The sequence below is a fragment of the Leptodactylus fuscus genome, chromosome 1 (genome assembly GCF_031893055.1).
Source record: "Leptodactylus fuscus isolate aLepFus1 chromosome 1, aLepFus1.hap2, whole genome shotgun sequence".
In the NCBI taxonomy this organism is placed as follows: Eukaryota; Metazoa; Chordata; class Amphibia; order Anura; family Leptodactylidae; genus Leptodactylus; species Leptodactylus fuscus.
Genome location: NC_134265.1, coordinates 240,517,995 through 240,537,463, shown reverse-complemented (window position 1 = coordinate 240,537,463; position 19,469 = coordinate 240,517,995). Strand labels below are relative to the sequence as shown.

Sequence of the window (19,469 nt, the reverse complement as noted above, 5' to 3'; positions counted from 1 at the left end):
CATTATACATTTTGAGTTCCCAATTCTGAGAGCTGCACTTTACATGAATAAGCAATGATATATGATGGGTAATCGCCTACATATTTCTAGACATTTCTGAATAACATTAGTTAATAAGAAATAACATGCTTAGATAAAAAATGTTTTCTCTTTTGCAGAGAAATAACCAAGATATTTTCATCATCTGCTTGTCTAACTGCAAGTTTTTTGCAGAATCGGTAAGGAAATTTTTTTTTTTTCTATTATTTTCTTTGTAACAATGTTAAAGTAATGTTTAAAGGGGTTTGCCAGGATTTACATATTGGTGTCCTATCCTTGGGAAAAGTCATCAATTATGTGATTGATGGGGGTCCACCAACTGGGACCCTATGGATCAGCTGTTTAAAAGACTGTGGCACTCACAGACACAGTGGCCTCTTTCCTGTGCTGGAGACATCACATTCATTGGTCACACGGTACAGCAGCAGCTCAGTTCCATTCTAGTAAATGGGGCTGAGGTGTGATACCATTTACAGCTTCTGTGTATTTTATGGCACCGTGTTGGGTATTCAGTTATGAAGCTGCAGTACTTATCCTCATGTCATACATTCTTCAAACAGTGATTCAATAGGGAGTTTTGGTGTCAGACTCAATCAATCACATATTGATGATCTATGCTAGCGATACGTATGTGAATCCCAGAAAACAACAGCCATGAGCCTTTTTCATTATACACTATGTGGACACTGTATTGGAACACATTATACCTACACAAACTTTTATTACATTCATTTAGAACTGGATGCTTGGTGAATACCAGCAGAACATTACTTAACTATGACAAATGTGCCTGTGGATTTAGAAACACATGTACAGGTACAGTTGGCATAATGAAGTCAAGTAATGTTCTCCTGGCATTCACCAAGCTCATCAGATTGTCAGATAGAGAAGTTGATTTATCACTGCACGGGTCCATTACAACACTTCATCTGCCATCTGGTATTATGCTTGGTGATAACTTGCATGCAGCTGCTTTGCCATGGAAACTCATGGCATAAAGATCTTAGAACACTTTGTCTTGTTCTAAAGACAGATGATTGATGGTATATACCTGTAGCCTTGGAACTGAATAAAACACCTGAATTCAATTAGTAAAAGAAGTGGCTCAATACTTTTGTCCATATAGTGTGTGACAGATTAAAGCTGCGGTCACACTAGTTTTGGGTGACTGTTTGGGGACTCCATCCTCAATTCGGCTTAAAATAAGTGGAGGGAAAAGTCCTGCAGGCGGAAACTGGGCGGACCCCATTGTAGTCCATGTAGTACACATACTGATCTCTACTCTGGTTACAATTGCTACTTTTAATCCCCTTATCTGTCCTCTAGGGGACGGAGAGCGTTTGCTATCAGCATAAAAAGGTGTCAGTATACAATCAGTATGTGCCTCAGTCCATTTTGAAGTGTCAAACTGAATTCAAACGGACGGATGGCATACTGATGTGTGAACATACCCTTATCTGCCTGAAAATGGCTGACACCTGGCGGACCTCATTATGTTAATGAGGTCTGCCACTGTCTGTGTGTAACCGCCATTTTAATAGTCCACCTCTCCGTCATTCTGGTCCCATTGTGGACCTGTATGACGGAGAGCTTGCCGCTGTTGTGAACCTAGCATAAGGCTATCTCTACACTATAACTTCTGTCATACAACCAAAGATGTCGCCCTGTGATTCTTTCACTCATGTTAGTGAATGGAGTCACATTGCAACCTGAGGGACCCAATGCGGCTCCATTCACTAATGTGAAAGAGTCCCAAAGGGACACTGTGATCTTTGGTTGCATGAAGGAAGTAGTAGTGTAGCCATAGCTGTTTTGCACACTGTATTGTGCGTGAAAATGCACTTTAAACGTGTATAATGGCAAAAACTGGACGGGCGATATTACATATGGCAGTAGGGTGGGCCCCTGGAAATAATCCCACTGGTGGGCCCTAGTCACCCCAGTCTGACCCTGCATATCTGTATATTAGTATCCAACTTATATAATATGTCATACTTTGGTGCAATATAGACCTTAAAATTTCTATGTTCAGATATTGTATGTGCTAATATGTTTGTAAAAAACTTCTTAAAGCATATACTTATCAAAACAAATGTGAAACTTTTACCCAACTAAACTACCAACATTTGTTTCCCTCTTCGACAGTCCAAAATGCTGGGAGCTATGGATATGTTTGGACTTGTTTTTATACTCTTATATTCTATCCATCATGACTACTAGTCGTTTAGTACTGATCGCATTCCTTTCAAAGCTCAATTTAAAACATTGGAATATATATATATATATATATATATATATATATATATATATATATATATATATATAACCCATCTCATCCCTGTTATTTTTCTTGCCAATATACAGTGTTGGCCAAAAGTATTGACACCCCTGCAATTCTGTCAGATAATACTTATTTTCTTCCAGAAAATGATTGCAAGCACAAACTCTTTGGTATTAATATCTTCATTTATTTTGCTTGCAATGAAAAAACACAAAAAAAGAATGAAAAAAAGTCAAATCATTGATCATTTTACACAAAACTCCAAAAATGGGCCGGACAAAAGTATTGGCACCCTCAGCCTAATACTTGGTAGCACAACCTTTAGACAAAATAACTGCGAACAACCGCTTCCGGTTACCATCAATGAGTTTCTTACAATGCTCTGCTGGAATTTTAGACCATTCTTCTTTGGCAAACTGCTCCAGGTCCCTGAGATGTGAAGGGTGCCTTCTCCAAACTGCCATCAAGAGATCTCTCCACAGGTGCTCTATGGGATTCAGGTCTGGACTCATTGCTGGCCACTTTAGAAGTCTCCAGTGCTTTCTCTCAAACCATTTTCTAGTGCCTTTTGAAGTGTTTTGGGTCATTGTCCTGCTGGAAGACCCATGACCTCTGAGGGAGACCCAGCTTTCTCACACTGGGCCCTACATTATGCTGCAAAATTTGTTGGTAGTCTTCAGACTTAATAATGCCATGCACATGGTCAAGCAGTCCAGTGCCAGAGGCAGCAAAGCAACTCCAAAACATCAGGGAACCTCCGCCGTGTTTGACTGTAGGGACCGTGTTCTTTTCTTTGAAGGCCTCTTTTTTTCCTGCAAACTCTATGTTGATGTCTTTTCCCAAAAAGCTCTACTTTTGTCTCATCTCATAAATTTGGTCGAACAAAAGTCTAATTCATTATTTGTGTGTGAATGAGCAGTTGCGTGCAGCTCTTCCACTGGAGGTGATATGGTGGATTTTATATGCACCATCAGCGCCGCACCTCCCATGAGGCGACCTGAAGCGAGCGCTTCAGGCGGCGCTATGCCAGGGTCTCAGGGAGGGCGGCATTTTTGGTTACCTAAGCTAGTCCAGGACAAGCTATCCTGGACTGGCTTAGCACCGAGCGGTGGTTTGGGGAGGCCACTGGAGCAGCGCTGCTCCAGCAGCCTCCTCTCACGCTCAGGCAGAGAGCAGGTCGTCTCCGTGCCTGCTCTCTGCCGGCGAACGGCGCTAAGCCCCGCCCCTGCACTTTGCCACACCCCTCCGCTCCACCCCCTCCTCCCGGCGGGGTCGCCCCTGTGCACCAAAATATTTTTGTGTATTCTGCTGGGGATCAGCTTCCTTGTGTTTGAACTATAGCTTATAAAAGACTTACAGTATATCAATTGACCTTTCTGTTATAATGATAATAATTTTTTCCTTCTGTATTATTCCCCTCAGTCCTTCTTCATGTGCCCCATCTATTCCAATAGTGGATCTTCATTTTGCAAATGAACTGTTTACAAAATTGTGCCAAAACAAGTGGATTGCTGACAATGTAAGTCATTTTTCTCTAAGAGCTATACCTTTTTTTTTATTTAATAGAGACTAAAGAACACAAAGTTGCAATACCTGCAACTGCATTGCTAATTCCTACTGTATAAAAATGCATGAAGATAAGATTGGTTGATAACATTTTGATCAAATTCTTTAACCCCTTCCCGACATCCGCCATACTAGTACAGTGGATGCCGGGTATTTAAAGATGGTGGCCGCTCGGGAGCTGGGTGGCCGCCATAACCACCGGGTGTCTTCTGTTTTATATAGCTGTTTTATGCGATCAATGCTTGCACCCATTGCGGCACAAACCCCTCTGGTACCTCAGTCAAGGCTGACTGAGGCACCATTTTCCCGATGGCGCGAGGATGCCACCATTTTCCCAGTGATTGACGGCACTCGGAGTAAGCTCCGTGGCCAGCGTCACATCGCTATGACAGCTGGAAGCCTTGTGAAAAGCTCCCGTACCTGTCATTCAATTTGTTCTATTGCAGGCTACTCTATGTAGCCTGCAATAGAAGCCCTGGTATTTCGCAAAGCATATTTCGCAATACATTAGCATTGTACTGCATTGCATTAGTGATCAGACACCCTGGGGTTCAAGACCCCTAGGGGTCTAACAAATGCAAAAAATTTTTTTTAAAAAAGTAAAAAAAAAATGTTTAGAAGTATTAAAAATTCAGATCACCCCCCTATCCTGTGAACACATATAAAAGTACTTAAACACTGTGAAACACCTACATATTAGGTATCCCTGTGTCCGAAATTGCCCACTCTACAAATCTATAAAAATATTTTTCCCATACGGTAAATACCGTAGTGGGAAAAAAAGTCAAAAGTGCCAAACCGCCAATTTTTCATTGTTTTGCCTGTATTAAAATTTGAATAAAAAGTGATCAAAGCAATAGACATTCCCCAAAATTGTTTAATGGAACAGTACACCTGGCCCCGCAAAAAAAAAAGACACCCTGTGGTGCTACAGGAACAAGATAATAAATATGCAGTGAGAACTGTTTGCGTGACTCTGATGGTGGGTCACGGTACTATGATGAAAGCCAAAGTTCACGTGACCCACCATCAGGGTCACAGGAACTGCAGTTCTCACTGCATAATTATTATTTTGTTCCCGTAGTACCACTCATGTATTTACTCCTCTGATGATCCCATTAGTTGTAATGGGGAAAACGCATAGATGTAATGAGTGAGCTGCCATGACACACTGGGCTCTTTAGGCGATTGTAGTTTCAGCATATCCCTGCTATATCTGAATAGGGGACTTGCTATCATAACCACATGACTGTATAGTGGTTGTTCCTCTGTGTTTTAGGTGTTATATAAGGCTTATAGTATTACATATGCAGTTATAGAGACTATATACAATTTCCTAGCGCCTTATGGACCCCCAGTAACCTTGAGGGTCCTTTTGCAGCCTATGCCAATAAATAACTGGGAAAGTGAAATAGCGATCTTTCTATTTCAAGGGGGCATTGAACAGCCTCCATGTTTTTCTGAATTGTTTAGTCAGTGATCATCTCCCAGAAAAACGGCAATAGATCTCTGAGATTTTAGTGAACAAGTATATACAGTATGTATCTGGGAAAGCAGGGTGGGTGTGGCTGTTTTGGAGCCTATTGATTCATTCATCTATACAGGCTATATACACCGTCCCAGTTTCTATCTATAATTTTGTGACTATAGTCAATTTACTTTGAAGCCTTTTTTATTTTGTATCTATCTTAATAAAAGTTGTATTTTAGATACACTCTTACTGTGATATTACCCGAGATGTGAGTGTTCATCCCACTGTGAAGTTAGTCTAGATAAGGGTCTAAGGCAGGGGTAGGGAACCTTCGGCTCTCCAGCTTCTGTGAAACTACAACTCCCAACATGCTCCATTCACTTCCATGGGAGTTCCTGGAACAACAGAGCAAGCATGCATTCTGGGAGTTGTAGTTTTGCAACAGCTGGAGAGCCGTACGTTCCCTACCCCTGGTCTAAGGCAAGGGTAGGGAACCTTGGCTCTCTAGCTGTTGCAAAACTACAACTCCCAGCATGCATACTTGCTTTTCTGTTCTTGGAACTCCCATGGAAGTGAATGGAGCATGTTGGGAGTTGTAGTTTTACAGCAGCTGGAGAGCCGAAGGTTCCCTACCCCTGGTCTAAGGCCTTGTTCACATCTGCGTTCGGTATTCTGTTCGGGGAATCCACTCGGGGACTACCCAAGTGGAAACCTATAAAGCATTAAAAAGCGGTTATCTAAGAAACCACACAGAACCCATAAACTATAATGGGGTCTGTTTGGTTTCCGCTCGGTTTCCGTACGAAACATGGAGAGAGAAATGTGCTGCTTGCAGTATTTTTCTCTCTGCATCATTCGTGCAGAAACCACACAGACCCCATTATAGTTTATGAGATCTGTGTGGTTTCTTAGATAACCACTTTTTAATGCATATAGGTTACTGTTCAAGGAAGTTCCCAAGTGGACTCCCTGAACAGAATCCCAAACGCAGATATGAATCGGGGGATAGTGTGCAGACAGATACTAATATATATTTCTTGCTTCCTCCCAGATATGCTCAAGTTTGAAAAATGAACTGATTCCAGCAACTGAAAGTCTTCCAAATCTGTTTGAGGCCCTATCTGTATTTCTGTTGATCCCAGAATGCCCTATAATGTACGATGCCAGCATCTGCATACCATTAGCAGCTAATTTGGCACAGGCCATCAATAATCTTCACTCAAATGCTCAAAAAATATTGGGTATGTATGTTCTCTCAGTGTGTGTGGGTTTCTTCCCACATGCCAAAAAATATAGCTATATAAATTGGCTTCCTGTAAAACAACTGACCCTTGAGGGTGTTGGCGAATGACTTCATTAATTGATATCGGTGGAATTTTCTCCAGCTAGTCCTGTTGGAGTGAGCTAATCGTAGGAGTTGCTAGCTTTGGATATAGAGCTTTGTAGTTTGAACAAGTCCTTTAAGGCTGCGTTCATACGGAGTTTTTTGGTCAGGAATTTGGTCAGGAAACTGGGGCAACATGGTGGCTCAGTGGTTAGCACTGCAACCTTACAGCACTGGAGTCCTGGGTTCAAATACTGCCATGAACTACATCTGCAAGGAGTTTGTATGTCCTCCCTGTGTTTGTGTGGATTTCCTCCCATTCAACAAAGACATACTGAAAGGAAAAAAAAAAGTACATTGTGATCCCTATATGGGGCTCACAATCTACATAAAAAAATAAATAAATTGTTCAGGAAACTGACTCAAATTCCTCCTCCTAAAAACAACTCACCATAGGACTGCAGCCTAAGGGGTTATGTCCATCTTTTACAACCATTTTTCCATATTGCTCAATGCATCTAATATGTGACAATTTAGCAAACAGTGTTGCTACCAATTTTTTAATACTATTTTTTGTTTAACTCTTTTATGAAGATCACCATGCTAGCAGACAATAAACCAATCTAGTGCAGTTTGATCTTGCAGTCATGCTCTCTTATGTCTGTTTCCTACTTCTTCCAAGCACACCAAATGTATGTGAGCAAGGAGTAGGGGGCCAATGGGGGAGAGTATGACCATAGTAGTGCTCCCCAGTGGTCCTCTCACAGACAATATAATTCTATCCCCCATTGACATCATGCAGTAGTTGTGCCAAATTAAAAAACAATACTTACCAAGCCCCATTCCCACTGAGCTCTCTAAAGCTATCCTCATTTTGTCTCCAGTTTGATGCAGTAGGGCTGCACTGAGCAGCAGGTATCACTAATATCAGCCTGAATGGTGGAGGAGGAACCTGAAGGCTTCCTGCTTCACCATTTTATTCAACTGTTGAGAACAAAGATAGAGTTGACATTAACCCATGCAGCCATGCAGCTGTTTGTGCCACGCCTATCTGCTTTTATGCTTATATACAGCCCGGAGGGGCTAGTTGCAAGACTGTTTTTGAGATGGAGCAACAATGTTTATTTGGTGGGAGTCCGACCTCTCAGTCTCCTACCAATTCTGTTAATGAAGGGCCTGTGAAGCGCCTCCTTCTTTATGTACACATATATAAAGCCTCATCCATATGAGCAACTGTGCTCTATACTGTAGCTTAGTCCTTTATTTTGGAAAACCTCTTAATTATATTCAATTTTGGATACTTTGTCATACAGTAAATGGATTGATAGCTTGAGAAAGCTTGGTAGTCTAGTACAGTAGAGCTTAATTCTCTTTGTAACTAAATTAGACATATTTTATTTTACATTTTAGTTTTGGGCATTTTATTTTTCACTTCAGACTACCAATTCTTCTTCCTTGTTGCATGTGTTGAATAACATGATGAAGCTTTTGTATAAATGGTCATAAATTCATCAGGAGCTTATATTGGTAGGATATGGATATTGAGAGCCCTTAGAACAAAGAGGTACTTTGCCCATCAATATTCCCCTTTGTGACACTATTTTTGGCTATTATCAGAAAGCTATGGCAATCTAAAGATGGTATACCAATAACTACACATTTTGTTTGGAGAAGGGTTTAAAAAAATGCCTAAAATGAGCTGAAGGAATAATATCACTGTTTGTTATTTTACAGAAACATTATGGTCATCTTTGCCTGAACCTTCTCTGACAAAGCAAATCCAAATGTTTAAAGTTGCCTTGGTATTGTCTGTGATGAATAATAAGGATTCTATTAAACATATACTAGAAGTACTGAAGAAGCTTTATAAGGTGAGTGTGCTCTGGGTTGGTATCTCTGTGGCCCCCCTTGTAATACTGCTTTTGATAGTTTTTGCTTTAACTTTAGCCAGTTAAGCATATATGGACCATTCATAATGTAATTTACCTTAATCTTTATATTTCCTGCCCCCTACTAGACAAATGTAGTGAAGAGACACAAGCTAACGTAGTGATGTCTAACTGGTACACTCAAGTGCCAAATGTGCAACCACGGTCTAAGTGGAAGTCTAAATGGTCTCAGTGATGGTGAAGAAGGGTGATGCACATTATGCATTGGTGTTCGGTGGGATTGAGGTCAGGACTTTATGTAGGCCAGTCAAATTCTTACACATCAAACTTGCCCAACCATCCTTTATGGCCCTTGCTTTATGTACTGGGGAACAATCATGCTGGAACAGAAAATGGCATTCCCCAAACTGTTCCCACAAGGTTAGAATCATATAAATATCCAAAATGACTTGGTACGCTGAAGAATTGTGATTTCCCATCATTGGAACTAAGGGACGTAGGTCAACCCCTGAAAATCAACCCAACAGCATTATCCCTCCTCCTCCAAACTTTACAGTTGCAGTCAGGTAGGTAATGTTCTTATAGAATGGCCAAACCCAGCCTCGTCTATCAGATAGTGAGATAGGGAAGTGTGATTTGTCACTCCACAGAACATGTTTACACCGATCCATTGGTAGCGCTCTTCACACCACTGCATCTGAAACTTGGTATTGTGCTGGGTGATACCAAGTTTGCTGATGTAAACTCCAGAGGACGTTTGAGACTCTGTAGTTGTTGAATCAGGAGAGCGTTCTTATCATTAGAACTTACTGTGGTTCTACAACACTTCCACTTTTTAATAATACCAGTCACAGTTGATAGTGGAATGTCTATATTAGAAGCAGTGGCGTAACTAGGAATGGCGGGGCCCCGTGGCGAAGTTTTGACATGGGGACCCCCCTTCCTGAGTGACACCAAAGACCTTGACCCCCTCGCTGCATTCCTGCGCGCTCTATTATGCCCCATAGTGGCCCTTGCACACAGTATTATGCCCCATAATGAACACCCATGAACAATTATTATACTCTGGGGTCTTTTCAGACCCCAGAGTATAATAATTGGAGACCCTGAGAGTAACCTCTTTTTAATACGTATAGGTTTCCATTTGGGGGGTCCCCAAGCAGACTCCACGAATGGAAACCTGAGCACAGATGTGAACCGGGCCTAAGCACCACATAATGGTAGACATGTATAGAAGCAAAAACAGATAGATAGTCATATACAACATATACAGTACACACACCTATCTACACACATATAGGACTCATACAGTATGTAAGACACATAATGTAAACACATATACACATTTATACATATTTTACCCAAAAATATACTTACATGTGGCTGAATGGCTGGGTGCCCAGGACATGGAGGAAACTTCTGTGCAGCTGTCTGGCAGTGAAGAGAGCAGCTACATCGACTTCTCCTCTCACACTCCGATGCTGAGGAGGGGGAGGGGCGACACAGGAAGCTGCTGTGTGCAGGAAACTTTACAAGAAGCGATCAGCAGCCCCTGCATCTGCAGATGATTTCTCTGCTGCCAATCTTCTCCTTATGGTAGGGAAAGTATGGGGCCCCTGAGGGTGTGGGGACCCTGGGAAATTGCCCAGTTTGCGCCCCCCGCCCCCCCACCAACGCCGACCCTGGGGTCTGTTACTGGCTGAAGTATCTCCAGTTGGTAACGGCCTATTAAGGTAAAAAAAAATGAAACGGGGTAGTGGCTGTCGCCGGGCCCCTAATGCCCCGGGCCCTTTGGCAGCTGCTACCCCTGCTACCATGGTAGTTACGCCACTGATTAGAAGACATTTCATGAACTGACTTGTTGCAGTGGTGGCTTCCTGCAATAATACCACCTTGGAATTCAGTGAGATCCGTAGAATGACCCAATTTTCACAAATGTTTGTAAAAGTAAACTGCATGGCTATGTGCAGGACTTTATACACTCGTGGCAATGGTATACATCTTTTTGATGCAGGCAAACATGAAATCTGGTTATAAAGTACCAATAAACTACTTCTGCATGCCTGAAATCTCCATCTTTATTCCTGGTGACCTTAACAACTGGCGGATCTATCAGAAACAAACAGTGAGTAAATGATTTCACATTGCACTATACAGTTTAGCCTTATTGGTATTTGGAAATTAAGTTAAGTTAAGGGGATATTGTCACTCCTTAGGGCTAGTTCACATGGGGACATGGAGGCGGATTTTGACAGCGGATTCCACATCATACAATGATAGTCTATGTAGAGGGTTTGCGTTTTTTACGCTAGGCGAAAAAAGAAGAGACATGACCTTTCTTCAAGCGTTTTCCGCCTGAAGAAAGCAATAGAAGTGAATGGGAAGCGCAAAACGCGTGTTTTTTACTGTGCTTTTTTTGCATAAAAACGCATTACGGTTTTTTACAAAAAAACGTGCAGTAAAAAAAACAAAAAAACATTTTTTGCGGCCCGTTCTCTTTTAAGGGATGGGAAAACCGCCTGGCCTTGTTGGCAGCGGTTTTTACACAAAAAAGCTCCACAAAAAGCGGGCCAAGGTCCAAAATAAGCCAAAAGTAATTTACGTGTGAACTAAGCCTAAGGGAGAAACCACCATTTAGGTGTGTGGAGTCTTATTAAGCCATTTTACGCTCCACTGTGCAAAGAAACATGGGAAGAATATGCAAATCCGTCTTCCATGATGTAATTAGGAAGACAGTGCCTCAGTCATGCAGCCCAATAGAGGGCGCCCCCTTTAACATCATGCCCGACCTTCCCAGAGGCCTTTGCTGCAATGCAATGATGTTGGGATTTTACCAAGTACAGTCTCTCAGCCGAGGACAGCTGTTTCGATCTGAATGGATCTCTTCAGCCCGGCGCAGAGAAGACTAACTTGGCAGAGGTGAAAGGCTTCTAGACAGGGTTAAGGGGATATCGTCACTCCTTAGGGAGAGACCACCATTTAAAGGTAGAGCCCTCTATGGGGCTGCATGACTGAGGCACTGTCTTCCTATACACATCATGGAAAACAGATTTGCATATTCTTCCCATGTTCTATTTGGAAATAGTAAGCATGTGTTAGAGCATGATGCATAGAGGTTTATTTGGCTACTCTGTCCATGCAGCCACTTCTATAGACGTCTATTGGGACTATAATTGCTACATTACACCAGAAGTCAACTTTGTAGACAGAATTTTTCATGATTCAAAAATGTTTATTTAGTGGTGAACTATTATTCTCCAAAAATGATTTTCTCTGTGATGGTTTCCCAGGAAACTGATGGTACCACACTACCTGCAATATATTGTCGGTATCCATTTATCTTCACATTTGCCAACAAAATTCAGTATTTGGACAATGATGCTTTAATGAAGAAGAATGTAAGTTGATTTTTTTTTTTTTATAAATAGAATAAAGTGAATAATTAGAATTTAACATGGCAGAATAGGTACTATATCCCTGTGTAATATAATATTCTTAGGTTGATTGTGTGATTTATATCTACAAGTAGAACAAAAAGTAGACACCGAGCACACTCATAGTGTAGATAATCATAAATATTCTGTGGTAATTTGTAGAAAACCACAAGTGACAGATAGACCTGATTGGCCTCTCACCTAATGTGACTGTGATCCCGTTCACAGTTACGTTTAAAAGATTGATGACTAGGTGGAGGGAGCAGCACGTCACAAGAACACCAATAGGAATGGACCAGGTGTGGGAAAACCGTAAAGAACCAAAAGGACCGCGCTCACAGGTCAATAAATTTATTGGGAAAAGACTGGAGTGCACAACACAGACTCACCGTGTTTCGGGCTTACATGCCCTTTATCAAGTGCATAAACTGACACGCATTTCACCATGGATGGCTTCGTCAGGAGACCTGACGAAGCCATCCATGGTGAAATGCGTGTCAGTTTATGCACTTGATAAAGGGCATGTAAGCCCGAAACACGGTGAGTCTGTGTTGTGCACTCCAGTCTTTTCCCAATAAATTTATTGACCTTTGAGCGCGGTCCTTTTGGTTCTTTACGGTTATATCTACAAGTGGCCGACTGGTCCGATTATTCCTCCTCTAGCAAAAGGCATTGCTAGAGGATGGTACAGTTTCTTATAAACAACTGGAAATTTATTGAAGTCTCCATGGAAAGTAGATATAGGTAAACCTACAAAATAGTAGATATATCAGTCAATGTTGTAATTGAAGATGTCCATGGTTAGCTCATACAGGTATTGAGTTTAGATGTCTGAAACTCCATTAAGTCCTCTGCCTTCCTCTGTAATTTCTTCTCCATCCTCCCAAAGAGTGAAACCCTCACATGTGGGTCATTTATATCATATATCATCATATACCGGTATATCATATATAATTTGGAGCTTACAAACTCTTTGCCACTCTATATGGATAACACCAATATAACTTATACCCTTGACAGAAGTTAGAGATAGAAGTATGTTGTCAGAAGTATACAAAATTCACCCCTTATGTGCCAATTACATTGAGAGGTTGTTGAATATCATTGGGTTACAATAGTCATGTATCTGTCATGTACCACAGTATAGGGCTCGGATTTTCATTCCAACACACACCATATAATATTGTATGTGATTTGATTAGAACCTTATAGAGAGATAAAAGGGTGTGTGATTTGCAAAAAAAAATCATATACAAAAAAATATCATATAGAATTTATGTAACTCAATAGGGTGGGACCCTCATCTATCACAAATTTATGACATTTCATCACGACAGATCATAAATGTCTGGAAACCTGTCAAACATGATACAAGTAAGAGCGGGTTCACATCTGCGCCCAGTCTCCGCTTTGTGGGTTTCCATCTTCTGCCAACATGAGACCTAAACCCGACAGTCATTGTCCACCCATGAGCGTCTTTTGGTCTCCGTAGCGAAAGCGCTCTTTTTTTTTTAACCGGACACAAAGTCCTGCATATCTGACTGTTTTCAATTAAAAAGACCCTTTGGCCACGGAGAGGCAGAAGACGCTGACGGGCGGATACTTTGCAAACCCATTCAAACGAATGGGTTTGAAAACTGACTGCCGGTTTCCGTCTCCTGTCCAGTTTCTCGGGCAGAAGACGGAAACCTGAAAGCGGAGACCGGGCGCTGGTGTGAACCCTCCCTCATATTGTGTTTTCTTCAGAGTGAGCTCATTTACTATATCTCAATTACTAAATTGACTTCCTAGGAAGCAAAAGTACAGGCCAGCCAAGCGCTTGTGATGAATCGATTGCAGGGGAGCAGTGAAAATCCCAGGATACCTTTCTTACATCTAAAACTTAGACATCAACATCTACTGGAAGATGCATTGAAAAAGTTAAGCATGGTGGAAGACTGCGACCTACAAAAGGAACTCGTGGTAACTACTGGTTTATTTTATAGCTCACATAGGAATTATTGGATTAGAATGAAATGTGTGAAAGCAATGATGATATACTGTATGTCAGTGATTACAATATTAGAGCGAAAAGATAATTTTTTGGGGGGAAAACTGTACAATTGAAAGAAGGGTCTAGTACGCCGTTAGATTGCCTATAGCTTATAATGTTCCATAGCGGCCCCTCCACATAGTATTATGTCCCATAGTGGCCCTTCCACACAGTATTATGTCCCATAGTGGCCCCTATGGTCAAAATATTGCAAAAATGTTAGGTTCTTCAGAACCTGATATTTGGGGGTACACTGCCCATGAAATATTATTATACTCTGGGGTCTTTTGGGCTCTCCTGGGCTCTGGCACCACTCCCTGCTGTTTTCGACCATTCGACCATCACAGACATGGGTTATGCCAGTGACCTACAGGGGGCCCAGTGCATCCTATAACAGGTCACTGAGACACACGGGATGCCCAGTAGCACAGAATAGGAAGCAGAGGTGGCTGTGAGCAGGAATGGGAATCAGTAAATAAATAAGGCCTGTTACCTTCTGGAGTAAAAAAAAAAAAAAAAAGTTGCGGGCCCCGTAGCAGCTGTTACATCTGCTATGGCGGTACGTACGCCATTGCATACTCAGATGGATGTATTTTCCTTTTGGCTGTAAACACATCTTCTTTGTGCAATGTGCACATATTGCCTTAACATTATAATAACTACATTCTCTTCAAGGTGGAATTTCAAGGTGACACTACAACCGTTTCCCAAGCAACCATGAGAGAATTCTTCCTTTTAGTAGCTGAAAAGATGGTACAACCCGACTATGGGCTATTCACTTGCTCTGATCCGCTGCTACCACTGTGGTTTCCAAGTCATGTAAGTTTTTTTGTTAGTAAATTTGGTTTGTCATATTGATGTTTATATTTAGAGATGGATTCCTACAATACCTTTATAAATAAAGTTTCTCAGAAATAGCATCACCCTTGGTTCCCATTGTCTCAGATCCATTTAAAGGGTACTTGAATTTTGATGACTTCAGGAAAGTCATGTAGAGATCATTGGAAGATCATTTTATTAGCACTGCATCATTGTTTATTCAGGCAAAGTTTGCCCCATTCTGCCTGAACCCCAACTTGTATTTCTCTCTGAGCTTTGGGGTGTGGTCCAAACTTTAGAAGTGTGCCAGTAACAAACTGCTTCTGACTTCTACTCCATGAGCTGATTTCCCATGAGGACAGCAAGAGAGGGAAAATATGCATTTGGCACCACGATGAGGACAGCAAAAGAGTGAGCAAATGTATGTGGAAATAGTGAGCCAGGATCCATCAGATGGACAGTAAGCAGAGATTAATATCTGCACTCTGAATGCAGGAGAACAGATTCCTGTCACGCCAAAGAACAAGGGTGGCTTGCTAAAAAAAAAACAACCCAAAAAACAAAACTTTCACTCCCTCTACAGGTATAGTATATCTAACAACATTGTTATACTAATAGATGATCATAGCACTATTAGGTTAAGGTCCCAGGGGCCGGAAACACCACGCTAAAGTGCTGCAGAAGCAACCGCGGTGGGAACACATTGCGGTTCTTCCTGCAGCGCTTTGAACAGAAAGTTCACAGAGTTTTCCTCCGCGGACTTTCTGTTATCATTATATCTATGGGTACGCTGCCGATGTTTCCATAGATATAATTGACATGCTGCAATTTCCAAAACCACTTTGCAGATACTGTAAAACACCGCAATTTTTCCCATGGCGTTTCTGGCCCATGGGGCCCCGGCCTTAAGTATACTGACACAGAGCAGCGCAATAGCTGGCACTAGAGGTGGATGTGAAATACCCCGACGCCGACCAAAGGGGAAAGGTGCACATAAACACAGAGAGACTTGCTTCACTTCCTCTATTCCTGCTAAAGATTTTTCTAATAAATTATTTATTATAGTGTAATATGTAGTATACATAATATATGTATTAAAATATAAATATAGTATTACTTTTTTATATTTCAGCCATTACTGGACAAAAAAATGTATTATTACTATGGCGTTTTGTGTGGATTAGCAATTTTCAACCAGACTGCTATCTATCTACCATTCCCACTGGCTTTATTTAAGAAACTTCTGGGTAAAAAAATTGTGCTAGAGGACTTAAAAGAGCTGCATCCTACCATGGGGAGGTAAGTTATACATATGCAATACTTGTAGGAGATATACTATGTGCAAAATATACTTTTATGTCAACTTTGCGCTCATCATTTGTTACACATCTGCCTAATAAACCAGTGCAAATTGTGGTGAAATCACCTGTAATTTGTGCAATTCAGGTCTATGGCACAAACCACTGTGTATGGGCACCTTCAGACGGATAAAACAGTTTTTCCAGTGCTACACAAACACATACACACACTTATATCTAGTACATAAACAGTAATATAATAAATATTTAATACACAGAAAAAAAATATGAAATTCGAGATAATATATAATTAAAGGCATTTAAATTGCTTATATTATTGGTATGTGCATATCAACATACCCAACATATCAAAGTTGAATGTTGAAAAAGTTATTTAAAAAAAACAATTAGTAGGTTACTTGTCAGTAAACCATGAACACATAATACATATTAAAACTTATGAGGTGAAGACACCTCCCTCCCGACTAGGCCCATTCATTTGGGCCAAATACGGAGCGGAGTGCCGCAACTGGATGTCGGTGCACTGCACTGGCATCCAGTCGTGACTACCCGTATTTTGGACCGGAATCTGAAGCGGCCTCCGCATCAAATTTCGGTCCAAAATACCCTGTGTGAGCCCAGCATTAGCCCTCCAGTGGGTCTGATCGCTAATGAAGTGCATTACAGGGCAACATGGTGGCTCACTGGTTAGCACTGCAGCGCTGGAGTCCTGGGTTCGAATCCTGCCAGGAACAATATCTGCAAGGAGTTTGTATGTTCTCCCTTGTGTGGATTTCCTCTCATTCTACAAAGATATACTGATAGGAAAAAAAAAAAAGTACATTGTGATTACTATATGAGGCTCACAATCTATATAAAATCATGGCCGCAAAATAACGCGGCGTATACGATCCAGGCTCCCATTGAAATCAATGGGAGCGTATATGGCGCTCAAAGTCTCACACGCCGTATACGTGCCACATCATGCGGCATGTTACTCCGTGTGAACTCCCCCTAAAATCCTGCTATATTGCAACAATATGTTTGAACTGTTGAGGCCTGTGATTGGCTGCAGTGGTGACCTGCCTTCAAATCGCACCGCCACAGCGGCAGCACCAGTTAGTGGGTAGCCATTGTGGGAACAAAGGAGTAAGTTTATTTTAGCTAATCCAACACGTTAAAGCATCGCCTTAGATAGGACTGACAATTCCTTTAAAAATATATTAAAAACATATAAAAACAATTACATATTTATTATCCCACCAATGGCTTAACTATAACTATTTTGTAGGAGTATGCAGAGTCTCCTCGATACTGAAAATGAAAAAGACGTGGAGAGCCTAGATCTGTATTTTACCGTAAGTATAACACCATTATAAAAATAAGAATTGCCATTGTTTTGCCAACACAACCGGATGTTCAATAGTAGTGTTGGGTTACTTGGATTGCAATGATTTGACCCAAAAATTCCAAATTGTTTGATTTGAAATGAAACCAAACAATTTGGGGTTCATCTTGGAAGAACTAAAAGGGTCGCTGCAACATGATTTGCAGTAAATTATTATACTCTTGGGTCACTGTTCCCTATATGAATGGAAGGTTAAACTATCTCTATGAGTCTATTAGATTTGTCTTCTATTACTTTGTGAGTTTGACTTCACATTCATATGGGACTATTTTTCAGGACAATCCATTCAGTTTGGGACTTCTATTTGATAAATATCTATAGGCTACATACAAAACGTTGACTAGTAAGGTGCTAAAATTGTATGCAGCTTATCACACAGAAAGCAAATGATATTTTTAGTAGTAAGAAATACCTAAGCTCATAGCCTTGTGCCCGGCCAGCTACTTTGCTTCCATTACATCATGGCCATAATCATATTAAGGGATTTATGACAGCTCCATGTTTCACAACAACTAGACTGACGTACAGCATGGATTGTAGCTAATTGTAGAGGAGGCATCAGCATCCATAAAATGAACAGATATGCAGAGCAACTCATATTAAACACTGTACATTTGGTTTCTATTGAATTCTGGATAAGGTTTTAATGTGTCTTACTGCTACATACTTACAGATGTCTTGGGAAAATCAAACTGTAGAACTGATCCCCAATGGAGCAACAGAGCGTGTTACCCACTTAAACAAGTATGTATAAAATAACATGTAATGCATGCTGCTGGACTGCTTGTCCACATTAACATTAAGGCCCCACATAGTGAAACATAGCTAAAAAAAAAAAGGAAAAAATGCACCTAAAATACATGACTTTATTCTGCAGTATTTTTCATTCAGTTTTTGCTGCATTTTGTCTTGTCTTATTAGAGTCCCACCCATCTGATGTGTATACCCTATCCTAAGGATATTCTTTAGAAAACCACTTAGGATATTTGTGGCCACCAGTATAAAATTGTGACTTATTAAAAGAGCTTTTATTATGATTCATATGGTGTATATGTACCTAAATGTCTAGGGATATACCTTACATTAAAAAAGACCTGTTACCTTTATGCTGTGGGTCTGTACCATTTCAATAATATGTTTTTTGTTAGGACTTACTACTTACTGCTGTGAATTTATTATATTCATCATATACATCACTTCTTTTATACCTTGAATGTGAATACTCCCTTTTTAGAATTTTTATGGACTACTGTTCTAATTTTTGTATAAGTGATATAACTATTATATAATAGACTGTATTTAGACTGAATCTATTGCACCCTATCATAGGAGTCACCAGCTCCCTTTAAAATTGCCTGGATCTGTGTGTGTGGGAATGGGGGCCCCCTCTATTTAACGGTGTAGGTGTCAGCTCCTGAGCCCTGTCAATAATTATGACATAATATGTATGTCAAAATATCAGGAAAGGGCTAATGTTGGCAGAGGGGTAGAATTTTCCTATGAAGCTGGTGCTGAAATAATATAGACATTTTTTCCTTAAAGCATTCCTCCAGTTATAAACATATGAAGAGGGGAGGAGTGAATAAGACACACAAATAATTGCTGCTGTTACACTCGCCTACTCTGTGCTCTTTTAATACTGCAAATCTAATGTAAACAAGTAGTCAGATTGAAGTTAAGAAGCAGGAGAACAGCTTAATAAGCAGTGAAGAAAACAGATCTCCTTAATAAGATATATTACAAAGTTTCTTAGTCACACACTCTATTTTTTCATGAAAAGTTGTTAATAATTCTAGGTACACTTTATTTTTCCCCACTAACAAAATGTAGGAAAATAAAAATAGAGTGAATGATATTTCCCCATTGGCCAACAGTACTGGAATAATCAAATATTATGCTGCATGTGCT

General features: G+C 40.7%; 1 protein-coding gene across 2 annotated transcripts in view; it reads left to right on the top strand.

The window, feature by feature from the left end:
• LOC142216737 (putative E3 ubiquitin-protein ligase HERC6) overlaps positions 1-19,469 on the top strand; it is a 40,017-nt gene that overhangs the window by 17,022 nt on the left and 3,526 nt on the right. For both annotated transcript variants that reach the window (XM_075284780.1, XM_075284773.1), the window contains exons 10-20: positions 159-218; positions 3,743-3,839; positions 6,409-6,598; positions 8,416-8,552; positions 10,585-10,695; positions 11,861-11,968; positions 13,796-13,966; positions 14,712-14,855; positions 15,988-16,154; positions 17,445-17,511; positions 18,235-18,305. In XM_075284780.1, the coding sequence (XP_075140881.1) occupies positions 159-218; positions 3,743-3,839; positions 6,409-6,598; positions 8,416-8,552; positions 10,585-10,695; positions 11,861-11,968; positions 13,796-13,966; positions 14,712-14,855; positions 15,988-16,154; positions 17,445-17,511; positions 18,235-18,305 (1,323 nt within the window). The remainder of the gene's footprint in view (positions 1-158; positions 219-3,742; positions 3,840-6,408; positions 6,599-8,415; positions 8,553-10,584; positions 10,696-11,860; positions 11,969-13,795; positions 13,967-14,711; positions 14,856-15,987; positions 16,155-17,444; positions 17,512-18,234; positions 18,306-19,469) is intronic.